Genomic DNA, 19,364 nt, shown 5'->3' on the forward strand with positions numbered 1-19,364 from the left:
GCATTTCGTCGAACACCTTGAAAATTAATATCTCGAAACCGGTGTAGTGCAGAAAATTTGTTCCAAGTGGATACGCCTTGCGAATGGACCGGCTATAATTCGTTGATTTAAGTATGTTCCATAAAAATTAAATGAAGGTTAGGGCAATTATGCTAATTATTTACTTGACAATTTGATTTCTCGTAGAAGTATTGGCAGCCTCATCGAGTAATTTAGATCAGTGGTTAGATTTGTGCTATCTGCCACAGGTATTTCTTTTCTTTTATTTTGGACCCGTGCGATCTGTGAAAAAACGCTATGTCCACCTTCGCCTTGCCAAGGCTCGAAACTCCTTCACAGAACTTCCACATGCTCAATAATCACCATATACGTTTGCAGTGATTGTTTACCGATACTCTTACCAGACTAGCTCTTCATTGGGTTCTGGAACCACTGATCCCGGATGTGCTGTTTTGGCGACATAATTTTACATCACCTTATAGTAACTTAAACGATTTGTATTAATGCTGTTTGCACTCTTTTGGAACTTCACCAAGTTTGAGGTAAGTCAATATATATGTGGATCTACGTATGTACACGCGTAAACTCTTTCCTGCCAACTTCGGTCATCGGGTATGGGCCTGTGAGTATGTGCCACTCTTCAATGAACCTGTTTGACACCTATATATATATATATGAGGTCACTGGGTACAATGGCGTACCAGCTATTTCTCTCGTGAGGGACGGGGGGTTCAAACCTTACACTATAGGATACGTCCTCTCGCTCAGGAAGGGAGGTCTACCAGAAGAGCATCCGGTTTGCTACCCTACACTGGGGGTGGGGGAAAGGAGAATAGAAAGAGGAAATCAAAAGGGGAGAGAGTGAGCACTGAGTGCGTATGGGAGGGACACTATACACAGGGACACTATAAACGGTCTTTTAAGCCGGTGCACTTCAAGTATTGCCCTAGTGCACGAATCGCTTTTCGAGCCAGTGACGGGTGTGGCCACGGTCCGAGTAGCTTTGACTCGGTGAACGGTCTCGAGTCCAGTATGTGTAAAGTTGCACACAGAAAGAGGCGTTGGACGTCGTAGCGAGGGCAGGTACACAATACGTGCTCGATGGACTCCTCGCACCCACAGGAGTCGCACATCGGGCTCTCGGCCATTCTCAAACTATAGGAGTACGCGTTCGTGAACGCCACTCCCAGCCACAAGCGGCACAGCAAGGTTGCTTCGCCGCGGGAAAGACTAGATGGCAGTTGTAGCCGTAGCGTGGGGTCGAGTTTATGTAATCGGCAATCGAAAGCACTTGATCTCCAGAGAGCTTTGACTTCTTGCTTGCAAGTAGGTGAAGTTCCCTGGAAGAGTGCGACCTCGCCAAAGGTGTTGGACGCGTCCGGGTATCTTCGTGGGAAGAGCGGGCAGCTTTGTCAGCTAGGTTGCTGCCGACGATGCCACAGTGAGCAGGAATCCATTGAAATATATTGTGGTGCCCTCCGTCCAGAGCATGGTGGTGCACTTCCCTGTTGTCAGATATCAACTGCTCGTAAGTTCTGAGATGTAATGCAGACTTGATACTGTGAAGAGCTGCCTTAGAATAAAAAAATTCGACCGACTTCTCTTTTGGCTCTTCGTTGATGTACGTCATAGCGGCATGGAGAGCTGCAAGTTCTGCCAACGTAGAGGTAATCATGTGTGACAATTCGAATCTAACTGTAACCTGCCTAGCTGGAACGACTAATGCGGCAGTTGAGCTGGTAGGTAAGGCTGAGCCATCGGTATATATATGAACGTGGTCATGGTACGTCTGGTGTAGTAATAGGAGCGTAAGTTGCTTCAGAGCCGGCGATGGATGATTGGGCTTATTTGTAATTCCAGGGATAGCAAAATTCACTTGACGCTGTCGTAGGCACCACAGGGGAGATGAAGGCTTCGCCGCCGGTGTAAAAGATGTCGGTATGCTCTCTTGATGAGCGCTAATCACTTGTGAAAAGGTCACTTGGGGTCTCTCGGCTGATAGGGAGGCCAAATGATGGTCGGGGATCCTTGAGAGATGGCGAATGTGCGCTCTGAGGGAGTCGGCAGCTACATGTGCCTGGATTATAAGGTCTCCCGCGATGGCAATTGTTGCTGCTGTTGAGGTTCACGGAGGCAGCCCTAAACACGTGCGTAGGGCTTGACCTTGTATGCTCTCCAAAGCGGGAAAGTTCGTCTTGCATGTATTGGCAACACTGGTAGACTGTAACGTAGAGATTTTGATTAGTCATATCATTAAAAACCAACAAACAATGACACCAAGGACAGCATGGCGATTTTGGCACTTGGTTGCCGAAGTCGCCCATAAGCATGGAGGTATGATGACTGTATGGCGCTGACGCAGTGACTCGTAAACCGACGACAGCAGGACGATAATGAGATGTCGATTCTTGATTTATGACTATCCCGAAAGGACAACAGCATGACGACGACGACACGAGCACCGTTAGATGACGACAATGATGTGATGGACTGTATGACCACAGCCGGATGAAGAAGTGAGAGTGACGTCGATCGCACGACCAAGACGCCGTGACGGCAACGTAATGACGACGGTTGAATCACAGCATGATTTTGATAGAACGACGAACAAGGTATTACGTCGATGGCTCAACGAAGATAGTGTGATGACGACGGCATGATGACAACGGGATTATGATACTGAATGCAAGACAACTGAATGAAGTCAATAGAATGACGACAAGTGTATGTTGACAACGGAGTGCCGATCACTCTGTCACGAAACCTGTATGACAACGATGGCTTAACGACGACAGGGTCGGATGATGTAGCCTGAGAGTCAGTGATAGCACGATAACGACGGTATCGCGATGACGCTCTCACAATGGAGGTGTGGCTGCAACTGATGATGTCTGCCTGACAAGAGCATAACAGTGACTGAATGACGACAGTACGATAAGAATACAATGACGAAGAAACATTGAAGTCGTTGGAACGACGGCGTGAAAACGATGGGACAACATTACTGAAGGCATGACAATGATAGAACGACAGCGTGAGGACGATGACATGACAATGACTGTGCGACGACGCTGGAGTGATGAGGAGGGCATGACAAGAGTCGGATGACAAAGCTGAAATGACAAGGATGGAATGGCAACGACGGCATCACTACCCCGAACACATACCTAGTGGCACAAACTGGGTCGGAGTGGAAGGCATGACGACTGCGGCGTGGCGAGTCATATCAAGAAGCTGGAATGACGACGATTGAACGACCACAACGACAACTCTGTGACGGCAACACTATCGTGGTCAGAAAAGTCGTCATGCGTACGTTGTCACACCACCATAGTGTTGCCGTCATAAGAGCATTGCTCTCGTAGTGCGAAGACCTGGGTTCCTGTCCCACCCACGGTCTGTTTGTTTGTTTTTTCGCTTACTTTGAGTTCCATTTCTTTACCATTGCTTTACTTAAAGTAAGAGCTGCAAATATTGTCACCCATGCTGTCCTTGGTGTCATTCTCTGTTGGATTTTTATTGGTTTTATATATATATATATATATATATATATATATATATATATATATATATATATATATATATAGAGAGAGAGAGAGAGAGAGAGAGAGAATAATGGCAACCAAGGAGCTCTTTTGTTAAATGTCACCATATAAAGCCAACGTACAAGAAGCTAAGAAAAGCATCGGGAAAATTAGTTGTCGTTGAAATTGGGATGTAGCAAATAATGAAGAAAGGAGAAATGAACTTAGACGAAAAGATAGCCAGCGCCACTCAGAGCCATGGTGGGCAAAAAACGGATGTTCCACATCCGCCCACCATAACTCTGAGTGGCGCTAGATAACACACCCAGGGTCATATCTGGTAAACCTAAATACTCAAGTTAACGGATGGATTGCTAGCCGTCACCATAGAACAATTGGTAGTGCAACGCAAGCGTAATACCGAGGTTGGCGGATCAGCTTTCAACAGCGGCAAGTTGTCTTTTCGTCCACTTTCATTATCGTTTTCCCCCCTTCACTGTTTTCTACACTCCAATTTCAACGACAGCTAATTTCCCACTGCTTTCCTTGGCTTCAGTGTACGTTGCATTTGTATGGCCTTGTTTCTATAGGTATATATAATATGTAGCTTTTGACGTCAACTTTAGGAATCGCGATCTTCGAAAAGTAAACCACTTCCCCCTTTTCTTGAATCTTTATTACGTGTTGCTTCAGTAAACTTCAGCTGATAGTCCAGCGCTCGTACGGTCTGTCTTCCCTATTTCTTTGTATGTGCCTTCCTGCGCTCTTCAAAACATCTTTAAATGTATAATAAAATAAGTTATTTATTGTACGAAAGCAAAAGAAAACAACTACAGTTCTCAACATGGCGTGCAGCTGCCATCACAGCAAACTTTATCGCGGCTTGTCATCAACAGCGCCGCAAGTACATGAACGCCGCAGTCATTACGCTTCTTTAACAAAATGTGTTGTTGCGCTTGCTGGTTCATTATAGCGGCGAGCGGTGCCAGAGAACACGAAGGACCAGAAGAGGAGACGGGGACAATTACATGGGGCTTCTTAACAGATGACAAATATCCGACATGGTTTCCGACTTTTCTTCTCTCTCATTCTCCTGAAAATTTCATTATCGGCAAAGGAATCTGTTCCTCGTAATCAAGTATTTATGTTTTGAGTCAAGCATGCGCGAAAATGCATGAGGCTTTAGCTCGCTTGCCTTGACTGTGAACGTCATTCATGCCGAAGGCTGGGCAACGAACGGAACTCACTGACCATCCGTCAGAGCAGGGAACCATGAGTTTCATGCTTGTTTTTTTTTCTTTATATTCTTTTCCATAAAACAGTAAGCAAAAAGGAAAGCGAGAAAGGCGCACAAGCACGCTAATGTATTCCCTTGCTCTTCGGGCCTTTCATCCCTGTTCTTTGCCGACACTGTGATTAATGAACGTCGTTTGCTGCTTCTTAACGGGTTCCCCTGTCATGGGTGGCGAAATTGCATCTGATTTGTTCGCTTTATATGACCGAGTCTGGGTATGCTAACTGCACAATGAGAACTGCGAGCTAAGTCTGACAGGGCAAAAGTAAACATAAAAAATATGGGGTTTTAAGTGCAAGAACCACGACCTGATTATGAGGCACGCTGTAGTGGAGTATACTCCGGAAACTTGTACCACCTGGGGTTCTTTAACGTGCACCTAAATCTAAGTACGCGGGTGTTTTCGCATTTAGCCCATCGAAATGCGGCCGCCGTGGCCGGAATTCAATCCCACGACCTCGTGCTTTGCAGCCCAACACCGTAGCCGCTAAGCAACCGCGGTCGGTTGCCTGCAAAAAACAAACGAATAAGCGAGCCTATCACGGCAGGCTTTGAACGCTTGTCCGATATACGCTATTAAAGGAAAGCGAAAAAAGATGAGAGCTTGAGCTTTAGCTGACACGTGCCAGTCTGGCGCCATTGGAAACACAGCCATACTGGTAACAATGTCCTTCTCAGACCGGAGAAAGGCAGAACTGGACAATAGCTTTAATAGAAGCTTTTTTATAGCCTACCAATAGTCTCTTATGGATCTCGAAAGCCCGTCATTTGATGACAGGTTTTATGCAAGCATCTAATAACTGTTAGAAGGTTTAGCCTCCCAATGTATACCGCAAGATGCTGTAATGGGAGGCTATACGGTTTAATCGCGTTCCACCGACTCCGTGCGGTTCCCTAACGTCCAACCAAAGCTCGACACATGAGCATTTCTTGCATTTCGCCCACACTTAAGTGTACAACTCCGCGGGCCTGAATCGAACCCCAGACCACGTGTGCGGGCAGTAGAACATCGTGGCCACTAACGGATCATGACGAGTAAACATCACCTAATGCATGTACAAAAATTAACCTCCCTCAAATTTGTCTAAGTAAGAATCCATCTTGCTAGCCTGAACCCATATACAAAGGTACGTTCAGGTATATAAGTTATGTAAACAGGAATAAGGTACCCCATGAAGGCTAGAAAGGCTAGCAATCCAGCCTTTATGAGACGCTTTATCTCTGTTTGTAAAACTTCTATACCACAGTGTGCTATTCCGTCTGTCGGACCCCTTCTTGAATATAAAACGGTTTAGTGTCGCGTTGCGATCAGTTGGATGTTCATTTCCCTTAGTGGAAAGCAGCGCATAGTAATATATCGGAAGCGTGCTTAAGAGGCATTTTTCATGACGTTCTACGAGGTGGCGTAAGTTTCCTCCAAAACCGGTGGCAACAAGGTTATTAACCCATTTATGTGGGTCTTTTAGCGAGCAGTGACAGTGACAAGAACTTTATTGGAGTGTCCTGAGGAACTTGATTAGGGGGCAACCGAAGGCTCCCCGATCAAGTTGGTGGCTCCACCCACGACGGAACAGGGAGATGGTGACTCTCCGCGACGTCGCGGGCCCTCTGGACAGCCTGTAGTTGGCTTGTGAAATCCGAGCTCTTCAGCAAGGCGTCCCACTTGGACTCGTTATGAAAGTCGAAGCCCGCGTTGTACGGGCACAGCCAGAGCATGTGGTCGAAGGAGCAGCACGCGTGACCGCATTTGGAGCACGATTGCGGAAAGTTCGGGTCTATCCTACTAAGCGCTCTCGGGGTGAGGTACGATCTCGTCTGTAAAAGCCTGAAAGTAACAGCCTGAGCCCTGTTCAGTTTCGGACTGGGGGGAGGGAATTTTCTCCTGCTGTGTCTGTAATGTGACGTAATTTCGTGAAAGGTTGTAAGTTTATCTTTGAAGGGGCAATCCTGCGGGAGAGCCGGACTGCTAGCTCTGGCGCGGTTCGTGAATTCACGTGCCAGGCAGTTGGCCCGCTCGTTAGGGTTGCAACCCGCTCGGTTAGTTGCATCGTCCATGTGTGCCGGGAACCATGCTATGTTGATATGACCTGCAGTTTCTTCTCGCGTATTAATACGAAAGCATCTGTTAACGATGTTGGCTGCGTGTTTACAAACTAGAGCGGACGAGAAAGCCCTGGCCGCCGTGCACGAGTCAGAGAAAATGGACGCCGGGCCTATTGCGGCTTGAAGAGCCAAGGCTATCGCGGTTTCCTCCGCCTCGTTCGCGTGTTTGGCGTAGATTGATGCGGCACTGATAAGCGTTCCGCGCGCGTCAACGACCGTGATTGCAAACTTGTCTTCGCTGCCATATTTGGCGGCGTCAACGAAGAATGCATCTGCCCCGTAAGGATCAATTCGTCGAAGGATGGCTCTAGCCCGCGCTCTTCTGCGACCTTCGTTATATATTGGGTGGATGTTCCTCGGCACGGGCTCGACCTTTATACCTTCACGGGCTAATTTAGACAGGGGGTGTCGGTTGAGCGGTGCCTGTATAGGGAGTTGACCAGCTTCATCAAGAATTTTGATACCCGGCTTAGTTGACGAAAGCCTGGAGATCTGTGCAATAAACTGTGCTTCAATTAATTCGTCTGTGGTATTGTGAATTCCGAGTTCAAGTAGTTTTAATGGGCTAGCGGATTGTGGAATACCGAGTATTCTTTTGACGCCGGACCTGATGAGTGTGTCGAGTTTGTTCTTTTCAATTTTGCTCCACTTGAGGTACGGTGCCGTGTAAGTAATGTGGCTGACAAAGAAAGCTTGGAAGACCCTGAGTAGGTTGTCCTCCTTGAGTCCCCCCCTTTTGCTTGCGATTCTAGTTATGAGTCTTAGTATGTTTTTCGCCTGCGCGCTCAGCTTGTTTAGAGCTTCTGCATTACAGCCTTTGGCGTTGATTAGAAGTCCTAAAATTTTGATGGAGCACTTTCAAAAATCTTTAAAGGTTGCCTGTGGCAGGTATCCCAATTTTAGTTCATGAGCTGATCTACTCGATGAGGGGGACATTATTTGCGCAAGAAAGTGAAATGCAAAATAGATTTTAAAAAAAGAAATCACTAATTAATTTTTTAACTAATTACATCATGACCCATATTTCAATTTACAAATTTTAGCCGTTGAGTTCACAAGGTGGGTCCATTAGGAACGAATTCTCAGGATGACGCCAGTTTCGAGGTAATTCCCGAACTTTGCGGAGAAATGCATTAGCTTTCCAGTTAATTTGTTAACAAAACGCCGTTTTATGCATTGAAGCACGCAAGTAATTAGAGCGCCTATGCATTTCTCCGCAAAGCTTGGGAATTATTATGCCGACACTGGTGTCGACGTAATAATTCGTTCTAATTGAATCCACCATGCGAACGTCACGGCTAACATTTGTAAATTGCAATATGGGTCTTGAGGTAATCACTTGCAAAGTTAATTAGTAAATGTTTGTGAAATAGACCACCTTGCACTTCAATTTTTTTTTTGCAAGTAGTGTTTTTTGCCACTTCGAGTAGACCACCTCATGAAGTAGAACGGTGCTATATGCCACAGGCAACCTTCAAAAAATTTGAAAGTATTCGTTGAAACATCCTGTATATCAGTATTTCTGTGAACCCAATTTAGTTGGAAAAAAAACAATATCTTTGGCGATAAACGAACAAGATGACTAAGGTATATACGCGCCTTTATGAGCGAGTAAGCGTCATACATTCCATCCAGACTACGCTAAAGAAAATCAGAAAACATTATTTCACTCTAAGGTACTAATCTGTGGTCAGATATTAACCGTGGAGCTAGTTAGTGGAAGTCGTCGTACAATTACTGGAATATAGAAAGGCTGCTGCATACAAATGTATTCGTTGAAGCGCCCCATGGGCAAATTTTACTGCAGCGAAAATAGGTCACGTTAGCCAACTAGGCACAAACATAAAATGCATTTCGGCTAAAAGCGCTTTATAGCCGTATCCAGTTGTAAGGCACATAAAATATGGGAGACTCTTCCAAGCTTACTACCTCTGCATGGGTGACGTTCTTTCGCAAACTAGTCCTACTAAAACTAATCTATCGATCCCCCTCCACCTTTTTTTTTTTTTGTCGAAAACCGCTTCTTCTCAAATATCTAGTCAACACGCTATTGCCGGATCCTTTTTGTTCCTTAAACAATAGCAGAGATGAGGGTCGCGGCGAAACTGAGTAAGTGTCTTGTTTCGCAACTTCAATTAAAGCAAGTGAGGTTATTGCCGCTAAAGGTAAAAGTTGTACGTCACTCTTCTCGAAAGAAAGCGTGCCTTTTATCTTTTTTTTTCTATTGACGGATGCCACGAATCGAGAACACCATTGCTAAGTCCCGGTGCGTGAGCTAATGTAAGTGCATGAGCATGTGTTTTTTTGTTCCGTTGATATAAAATTTTAAAAAATATAAAAATCACAACTGCACTAAATTAGTGAAGTTTTCCAATCACGGAAATTGAGCTGAGGTTCGTCAGGTAAGGTAAAAAGTCACTTTGTGATGGAGCTGTCGCAACACTAATGGCTAATTTTGACGCCCTCAATAGTTTGGCATTGTACGAGACCTTGAAGTTATGTCTAGCGTGTAGATATAACGTTAAGGTTCTTTAGATTGAACATCACGACTTTGCTCGTCGCTATCGTTGTGTTTGAGTGTTAGTTGTTTTTCTGAGTGCAAGTTCACCCAACAAAAAGTAATATTTCTGAATCGCAGGTTTAAAGCTTCGTCATTCTTCACCTTCACTACAACGGGACAATAGTTTCCAAAATAGCATATATATATATCTATCTATATATATATATACACACACACACACACAGTTCACTTTTCTTAATGCTCACCCGCGCTTCACCATGATTCTCAGGTACTCCACGACATGTTTAGGGGTTTTGTAATAGTGGAACGTGGGTTTAATCCATGACATTAGTTGTACGAGATGCGCAAGTCATCTTTGGTGCCACCCGCCGTGGTTGCTTAGTAGCTATGGTGTTGGGCTGCTAAGCACGAGGTCGCGGGATCGAATCCCGGCCACGGCGACCTCATATAGATGGGGGCGAAATGCGACAACACCTGTGTGCTTATATTTAGGCGCAAGTTAAAGAACCCCAGGTGGTCCCAAGTTCTGGAGTCCCCCTCTACGACGTGCCTCATAATCGTATCGTGGTCTTGGCACGTAAAACTCCATAATAAATTTTTTTAATCTTTCATGCATTAGTGTTCGCGAAACGTCAGACACTGGGGCGTTTATGTCACATGCAGGAAAGTTATTTTATTAAACGAGTTACACTTCGCTCCGGTTTAAATTATATTGCTTTCGTAGCCAACCGACAAAAGTAATCGTTCTAGGAAAGAAGGCGGGGCGGAATTTCTGCTTCATACCTGCAATCATGATTTTATGGCATATATTTTGCCCCATATCCAGTCCTCAACGTCCAGAGCCAACAGCCGTCGCTACTTCCAGCTTTCTGTTATGTTAGCGCGCACTAGGGACTTCTTTTACGGGAAAGCTATTGTTGTAGTGGAACCTTTCGAAGACATGTTTTTCGTGTCATGTCAGAATAAATAATGCACAAAGTTTAAATCATGAGTGCTAGGAAGGCTATGCAGGAATATATCGAGAGAGAGAGAGAGAAAGAACAGGAAAGGCAGGGAGGTCACCCAGACGAGCACCCGGTTTTCTATCCTACACTGGGGTGGGGTAAGTGGGAATAGAAAGAGAAAAACAGAAAGAGGGATCACTGAGTGCGTGTGGGAGGATGCACAGGGATACTATAAACGGTCTCTTAAGCCGGTGCACTTCAAGTGTTGTACTAGCGCACGAATCGCTTGTCGTGCCAGTGACGGGTGTGGGCACAGTCCGAGTATCTTTGACTCGGAGAACGGTCTTGAGTCCAACCTGTTTAATGTTGTTCAAATGTGATGTACGTCATAGCGAGGGCAGGTACACAATACGTGCTCGATGGTTTCCTCCCACCTGCAGAAGTCGCACATCGCGCTCTCGGCCATTCCGATACGTTAGGAGTAGGTGTTCGTGAACGTCACTCCCAGCCACAAGCGGCACAGCAAGGTTGTTTCGCCGCGGGAAAGGCTAGATGACAGTTGTAGCCATAGCATGGGGTCTAGTTTATGCATTCGGCAATTGAAGGTACTTGAACCACAGAAATCTTGCTACTTCTTGCGTGCAAGTAGGTGAAGTTCCCTCCCAGCGCCCGACCTCGTCAAAGGTATTGGACGCGTCTTCGCGGGCAGAAGCCCGAAGACACCGAAGATAGGAGTTAAATGGAGATTGCTAAAGTGTTGGTTTTTTCCTCTTTAGAGGCGTTAAATTTCAAATGCATGAAACATTCGTCCGGTGACCTGGGAGAACTAAATCTTCAGAACGTTAAGGCTGATTGATGTGTGCACGAAGTTTAAAGTTTGTTTTTAATTACCGGCTGCAAAAAAAATGCTAACACAACTACTCAAAAGAGACAAGGAAATAGAGTTGAGATTCTACAAGACGTTCTTTTTTTTTTCCTACTGCCTACACTCTAAAAAAGTTTTCGCCCTTTGGGGCGTATCTTGTCCCACAGCAATAATCGACATGTGCCTCGCTTGCGTTTTCTTTAACGCTGAGAGCCCGGTACTTCCAGGTCACGAACGCCATGCGCCTTATGAGCGTCACATTGCATTCTCGACGCAGATTTTTCATGAACGAAAACGCAAGCATGCAAGGCAGATGACGATTGTTCTTTTGAGAGAAGATAAGCCCAAAAGGGTGCAAACTTTTTCAAAGGTGTAGAACAATAACACAATAAGTTTCCCCGTCTGCACCAATGCTTTTTTTTTGCCTCAAGGCGTACCTATCAGCGGTAAGGTGTGACATGGCGATACTGCTGCGGTGCTAGGTTACGTCTCGAACCCGGCTCCACATGATAGCGTGGCGGAGACTTTGGGTAGAAGAAATGAGAAGTTTGGAACTTGGGAAAACGATAAGAGGTTTACTATCACTTCAACAAAATTTATTTACTTCCTTAAATGGGAAAAGCAGGAAAAAAAAGTGTTTAGTGACAAACGTCTGGCTGAGCCTCGTATCCATGGCCAAGAGCGCCTTGTTTTCTCTCCGCACCGTCATTTAACACCTCTGTTCGAACACTCTCTCCTGGTGGTAGCCAATCACACACAAGTCGCCACCAGCCAGGACCGCAAACGAAGAAGCACATACAACACTGTCAAAGACAGAATATGGGACCGGCGGCGCCCCCCCCCTCCTCCCTCCCCTCATTTCCCGCCCCCAAGTTCCAGCGTGCGCTAAGGCGGAGAGAGGGTCTGGCCGTCGGAATGGGAGAGGCGATATTTCACGCCCAAATTGTCTTTGCTGCTACTCAGTAGAGGGCAGGCAGCAGTTCGTGGCGGCTGTCTTCCGGGAAACGTCCTCGAGTCCTTCGCGTTGTATCGGCCTACGCTGGAGTGACAACTGTTTCTTCCTTTCGTTCCGCCTCTTCTCTGACGAAGCGAGCTCGTTACGGGAAAATTAGCAGCACCCAGCATCGCGTGGGAACTGCCCTCCGACTATCTTCCCAGCGCGGCTTTCGCACTGTACTCTCGTGCGTGACCAACAGCCTGTTGTCTATGGCAGTCATAACAATACACAAATAACAGGGTTCAGTGACCTTTAACCAAATCGTGCAGTAAGAAAACCATCGATCGCACAAGCAGATATTTGTTTAAGCGGAACTCAGCCGATTGACGTGTAGGCAGAGCCTCTACCGGAAAACATTTACGACGACTTTGAAAAGCACTGTGCCAATGGCAACAGCTATAAGAAGCTTCACCACTATTCGTGAAGGCTCGAGTTTCACGGACTCCACATGCTTACGCTACCGCATTTCAGCGCTTAATCGATACCTCAAAACGAGTCGACGCCTCGGTCCTCCTAGCGGCGTTCAGTGTGGGCCTTGCCGTCATGCGCACAAAAAGATGTCGTTAACGCTCAGCTGTGTCCCTTCCTCTGTGTTCCTTCTTTATTAGCTGTGAAAAAATGGGAAGGCTCTGTATGTCCCTAATGTGGACTGACGCGCACGTCGTGCCGCGCTCTACTAGTGCAAGAAAACTGCTGCTAACCGCGCTGAAGGTGTCGTGGCCTTCGAGACCTTGGATCTGGCAGCCGCAACTGACCATATCCAAAACCGCACCCGAAGTAAATCATTTGCAGGCACTTGTGCAGCCGTAACAATCTCACGTCATTTCATTAAGTGCGTAAGCATTTCTATATCGACTAACCCAGAAGAAATCATATGTCTGTTTGTCGCATGGGGCAAGATAAGCGACGCTTTCACTGCGTAAGAAAATGCTATGTTTTAAATGCGTAAGGATTCCTGTGCCTACCAAACAAGGAAACAAGGAAGCGAGGAAAAGATAAGCATTCAATGAGTTGATAAGGATGATAGGGAGTTATGAGGGGTCAGAGGAGTTAGATGGGTCTCATCATTGTTGATAATGGTTTGACGTGAATGGATAAGGTGCTAACGAGTGATAACGGCTTATAATGGTCGGAACAATTTGATAAGGGCCGATTAAAGTTTATAAGGGTCTGATCATGTTCGATAAGGTTGATAAGGACTGATAAGGGTCGGATGTAGTTCGATAAGGTTCACATTGACTGATAAGAGTTGATAGAGGTTCATACTATCGAATCAAGTTTGATAAGATTGATCATGACAGCGGGCTACGTAGAGATGAGCAATTGGCATAATGCTTACGCATACTTAGACAATTCCAGTGGAGATTCTGCCGCGATTTTTCTACCTACAGTCCAGCCTCAACTTAAAGACGCGACGTTCAGTAGTTAACCTGCAGATTCCTATGTCACATGACACCATGGAAAAATCACTTAAACCGGATACTTTAACGTCGACGTGACCAACTGTAAAAACACCTCGTTTCGGAAACTCACAAGGGAGTCCGAGATATACACGCTTCTGAAAGACCGAATTTTATGAGGACAACAAAGCGCAAGACCTCTCCGAATTTGGCGCTTGTACGCAACGATTTTATCCGAACTCTTTTTAATGTGTTAGCACTAATATATATGTACGTGTATATATATATATATATATATATATATATATATATATATATATATATATATATATATATATATATATATATATATATATATATATATATATATATATTAGTCGAGTGACGAGTATAGTCGAGTGAGCCCCTCAACAAAACTTTGCAATGGGGTGAATGCGGATGGATTAAATCATGGATCCAAGAGCTCAGAGAGGTACAACGGGATGCTAACGCATTTCTCTCGCATTTTCCGCTAAATCCCTAGTCTATTCTTTTTTTTTAGCTTTTCATCAGTGGTACAAAGGCTACTCCGCCAAATTATCATTAAGATCTGCCGATGGCGCACGGCGGATGAAAAAGCAGCAACAAATCAAGCAAAATGAATTATTATGTTGCACCACTCCATGGATAAGCACTACGTAGCACAATATAATCAGCAGTGCTAGAGAAAGACGACAACCTACGAAATAATAAGACAAAAGAACATTTAGAAGTGCTCCAACAGGGGCTAGTTGGTATGTCCTGTCTACGAACTCTGCATATGTGTTACCTACAGGAACACTAACGCGGTCCGGGTTCGTGTTGTTTCCTCAAGTTGGTGTTCCAGTGTGCACTACCTTTGCAGAGCCGTATACTATAGAGACAAAAGAACAATAACATGCAGACAGAAACTGAACGTCGTTTTAACACGTCCCCATTTATTGGCTGTATTGCGTCCCTTTTAACCTTAAACATTCATGCGATCGGTTTATCGGTCTGGTCGTAAACGCGAATCATCACATGTTCAACGCTCTGCTCTTAATCGCCCTTATCTGATTCAACTTTCGCCCCTAAGCGTCGCCCCCAGCATCCAATGCCCCAGGCAAAAGGCCACAATCCAATACGTATCTTGGGAGCCTGGCCTCACAGTCCATAAGCCCAGAAAGCCATTCGAGCGCTTCTTCATACCTGAGGTCACCAGACTTCACTGCCCGGCTTTAGACATGCTCCATCTAGCTTAGTGTATGTGAAAGTGCGATATAGACTCATGTATTCTCTTTCTCTTTATTTCACTCCCTCATCCCCCACTCCGCGTGTAGGGTAGCAAGCTGGACTCAGGCTGGTTAACATCCATGCCTTTTCTTCCTCCCTTCTCTCTCTCTCTCTTTCCAATTCTCTATCTGTCTTTTTGAAATAATTTTGAGCTGAACGACGCCACACCAGATTTTATCTTGAGTTATCCTTAAGAGCGGGGCGAATGCCGGCATATCTGAATTCTTTAAATCCATCTCTAAAAAACACGTAGAGCGAAGGACAAGGGGAGAAAAGGAAGAAAGAAAAGAGTACAACACTTTAAAGTGCTGCAGCATTCTACGTGTCTTTTCAAAAAATAAATCAGTACCAACTCTCTCATTTGCCCTGCTATTGTCAACTAGGTCCACGCACACTGCACAGAACACAATTCTCCTTGTCCTCTGCGTGCTCTAGTATATTTATATGTCAAACGGCCGAACACATTAATACAGAAAACCCATTTAAATCCCACATTATTATGTTTATATTGGGAAAACACGTTGGAGAAGTGACGAAAGAACTTTTAAAAGAGATATTCCAAGAAGCCATCAGCAATATTGGGGGAAATATGTCACCCACCTCGCAGATAAGCAGACACAGCAACACATTGCAGATCAGGCCCTTCGTCCTTCTGGTCAACATAAACAGGCCGATGACGAACACCTGCAAAACGAAGTGGCACGACCTTGTGAAATGCATTACGCTAAACCTTACCAATGTATAAAATTGGCATGTATGTTATTGAAGAAATCTCCTTCGATAACATGGCAGCTGTAGGCTTAATTTGCGCTCCACCTTAACTTGGTGTCTTTATCTTCTCGCTTTCGACCGTTTAAGTGCGCACAAAACGTATGTCTTTCCTTTGCGAGACCTTGACATGCGAAAGACCCAAGGTTTGGCTCGTCACCAAGGTTCGGATTTTCGGATGTTACTTCTATAAACTCGGCGCCTCTTGATCAATATTTTTCTAATGGTGGAGCCAACGTAGGCGATGTTTGCGCGAGGGCCATGATGTAAGTCGGTATGTAATACGAATCGAACTTAGTGACGGGCTCATGCCGCGGTTTTGCACTGACTGCGGGAACAGCCAGTCTATCTTACAATAGAGAGGCTATTTTAACCCCGATGCATAGAGAACTATACCGTAAATATTCAAAACGCGCTCTAAAGAATCACAAAGCGGCTTATACACATCAAGAGCACTATATGAGATTACTACGCATCGCATTTGAGCGATGAAAATTAACGCTGGAGGTCTGTATTGCATTTTTTATGGGTCCATGTACCACGGTGCGCTCTTCGTGACAGCAGCAGCTGCTGGTGGCCGTCTCGGTTCATTGTGTTCCGGGGGCGTTAGGTGTCTAGCCGCGGTTTGCTATTGTATGTGTGAAGGGCATAGAAGAGCTACCGTAAGAGAACAAAAAAATTGGCAGTGGCTTAGCTCGGCTGTGCCGGGATATACGTAGCGAAAGCTAAGGCATGGTTAGCCTTCGTTAATCTTGATTGCAAGTCCAGGTTAGTCTGATTGTCTAGCTATATTGCCGCGTTTAGCCAGTCGTTCGGCGCGCTGTTCATCTGTTTCCTGGGCGATTCGTTTTCTCTTCATCTCGTTCCGATGTCGATTCCAGGCCTCCTCCTGCTTATCAGAATTGTCGCCGTCCATACTGCCACCTCAACTGTGGTTGCGGCACACGCGAGCTCTCCTTTTCAATCGTCCGACATCTTATCGGGCATGCGACGCAGCTGGCGAAGCGAGTGGAGGCGAACGCAACTACGAGGAACGCGGTGTGACGTCATGTGCCTCCTCGGAGCACGGCCACGGCGAAATCGCAAGTTCGCGGCCAGTAAAGCTTTCGCTTTAAAATACTTGCTCTCCCGTAATCGAGTGTACATGTAAGCACGACATGGCTACGCCAAAGCAGATTGGTTGGAGATGATACTAGCCACAATGTTAAAATGGGTATAATTATATTCGCAATGGAACCCCCCCCCCCCCACACACACACACACTACACCGCGCTACACCGCGCGGCATCGTACTGTGCACTGGTCCTGATGAACGCAATTGTTTCCTGTCACAGACAGCGACACGAAACAACTGCGTCCATATGGCATCTTTTGCTGCTTGTAGTGCCGCTGCCTTCCAACAGTGCAGCACGCTAAGCGTCTGTCACTACTTTTATTTGTGTCACGCTTGCATATTTTAACAGTATATCAGAACAATGCGCATGTCATGCAAATCGTCCGATGGTGACCTTGTGGAGGACGTTATATGCACCTGACGACACTTCCAAATGTCTACTATCCCTGCCGCGACGCGTTCTAAAAGGCCTTATGAATAACAAAGCAAAATAATAATAACGCGTACATTTTTCTCATTAAATGTTTGTAAGAACATGTTCGCGCCGGCTGCTCATCGGCGCCCACGTGTGCTTAAAGAAACAAGGAGTACGAATACTAAACCGCAGAAATGCTCAGCGAAGCCATATGTGACCACATACAAACAACACTGAAGGTAGAGTTCAAGGTTTCATGCGAGCAGTTCGTGCTTCGTTCGTAATTTAGTATCCGATGCATTTCCCTCTTTCAAAGCGCACTGACAAACTTTTTCGTAGCTTTCACTCATGTTCCCCTCAAACGCTTCCTATTCCGAGCACGGGCACACCTTCCTATACCGGCAAGCACTATTAGGGCCACGACGGCGAGCGTGCGCTCTCCATTCAGAGTGCTCTCGGAACACTAAGTGCCAACAGAGCCTGTCAGAGCAGGCTCGATCCGTACTTGGCCCGTTTCTGCGTCCCTCCCTTACCGAGTTGGTGTTTTTCGAGGCCACCGAAACGAGCGCATCAAAAGTGCCGCAAGGTGCGTGCTTACGAATTCAGGTTCCGTGCTACGCGAGAGCATGCTTTAGCACACCTGTTTATTCTCTCTGCGATTGTGGCCTCGCGTAGCTAACTCGCTAACTTTCGATATTTCAGCTTTATACATCACACAAAGTCAAACGAAATAAAAAGTGAAAGAAAAGTAAACTCGCCGCCCACGGGAGGCATTGAATGTGCTATGAGTTATATACGCCAGCTCGCGTAAGCCAACTGACGTATAACTCCTGAGACACATGCAATGCCACTTTCGCTGACGTCAGTCATAAACTAAAAATGACCGTCAGTTGTACTGACGTTGCAGTTATACGTCAATGCGCTTATGCAAACTTACCTGTAACTGCAACGTCAGTATAACTTCAACTGGGCTACGCTTCGGTGTCCCATGAACGTCCACTGACCCTGTGGGATTTGAAGGTTAAGGCCATTTTTGAGGAAACCACATAAAATACGCGTCAGTTTTTCTCCTCCTTCTTCTAATAAAGTTATTTCTCTCTCCCTTTCTCTCGCGCTTACGTCCTTTGTTCCCTGACCTTTAACTACTCTACCACCCGTGTTGTAACGACGCGAACAGACCATGTTGTCTCGTTTGTGGTTCGACATCGGAATTACTCCTGTACATGCCTTCCTAATTCAAAGGAACGCCAGCCCTACACAAGCTACACATGCAGCCATGGAGCGACATTAACACACATGTAAACTAGGGACATATAACGTAAAACTATTACAATATGTTTATATTCCAATCTCCCGACGTGAAACTTGCGTAAACACCGACGCAGAATCGGGCGGTGACCCGCAGCGTTGCCTTAACAGCTCAATCAAACGCCCTCCTTGTTTACAGGTGGTCACTTTTGTTTGCTTTCAAAACGAATTACATCGTCTACACCAAGCGGTTTTTCTTGTCTAATTGGCTGATAAGAGGCGACGAGCACGCTCAAGTGGAGAGGGTTTCGATGGGGCCGAGCGAGCCCACTGAAAATAGATAACCGGATGAAGAGGAAGGTGCCGGCGTCTGCAATTGGTCCGCTTTCCTTTACATACCTTGCGGTGGCTTGTCTAAAATCGCGGCGGCGTGCAACGGACAGTTACAAATGCCGCTAAAACGGATCCTCACCAAAGAACAGTTGGCAACGTGATGTCGTAAACGTGACTAAAGGGCTCGATAACGTTATACGGCCCCGCAAATAGTTTTGTTACACTCAAATAAACCCACGCTCTCCAGCAGATGCGAGTGGCCAGTGCCTGACCAATCGGTGGCAGCCATCTTCTATTCCTTTCGGAACGGAGCAGTCTCCGGCTATTCAGAAAAAAATCCAGTTTTACTCGGCATATTAATGCATCTGTAACGCGTACACCTCACTTTGACGCATTGAGTTTTGGCGGGTTTGTGAAGTGGGTGTAGCCTGAAACCTTTTGACCAATAGCAGAGGGTTAATGACGAAACGGCGTTGAATTAGAAATAATTATTTTTATTTTGTTAGGCCAAATCATGCATAATCATTGTGTACATGTCATGTCAGATT

The 19,364-nt window shown here is 45.8% G+C and overlaps 1 protein-coding gene and 1 long non-coding RNA gene across 2 annotated transcripts in view; one reads left to right on the forward strand and one right to left on the reverse strand.

Moving 5' to 3' along the window:
• LOC135900366 (lysosomal cholesterol signaling protein-like) overlaps positions 1-19,364 on the reverse strand; it is a 187,923-nt gene that overhangs the window by 42,140 nt on the left and 126,419 nt on the right. The window contains exon 9 of the mRNA XM_070532233.1: positions 15,539-15,622. Within this exon, the coding sequence (XP_070388334.1) occupies positions 15,539-15,622 (84 nt within the window). The remainder of the gene's footprint in view (positions 1-15,538; positions 15,623-19,364) is intronic.
• LOC135900425 (uncharacterized) overlaps positions 1-19,364 on the forward strand; it is a 142,323-nt gene that overhangs the window by 18,442 nt on the left and 104,517 nt on the right. The window lies entirely within an intron of this gene.

The sequence above is a fragment of the Dermacentor albipictus genome, chromosome 1, assembly GCF_038994185.2.
Source record: "Dermacentor albipictus isolate Rhodes 1998 colony chromosome 1, USDA_Dalb.pri_finalv2, whole genome shotgun sequence".
NCBI lineage: Eukaryota > Metazoa > Arthropoda > Arachnida > Ixodida > Ixodidae > Dermacentor > Dermacentor albipictus.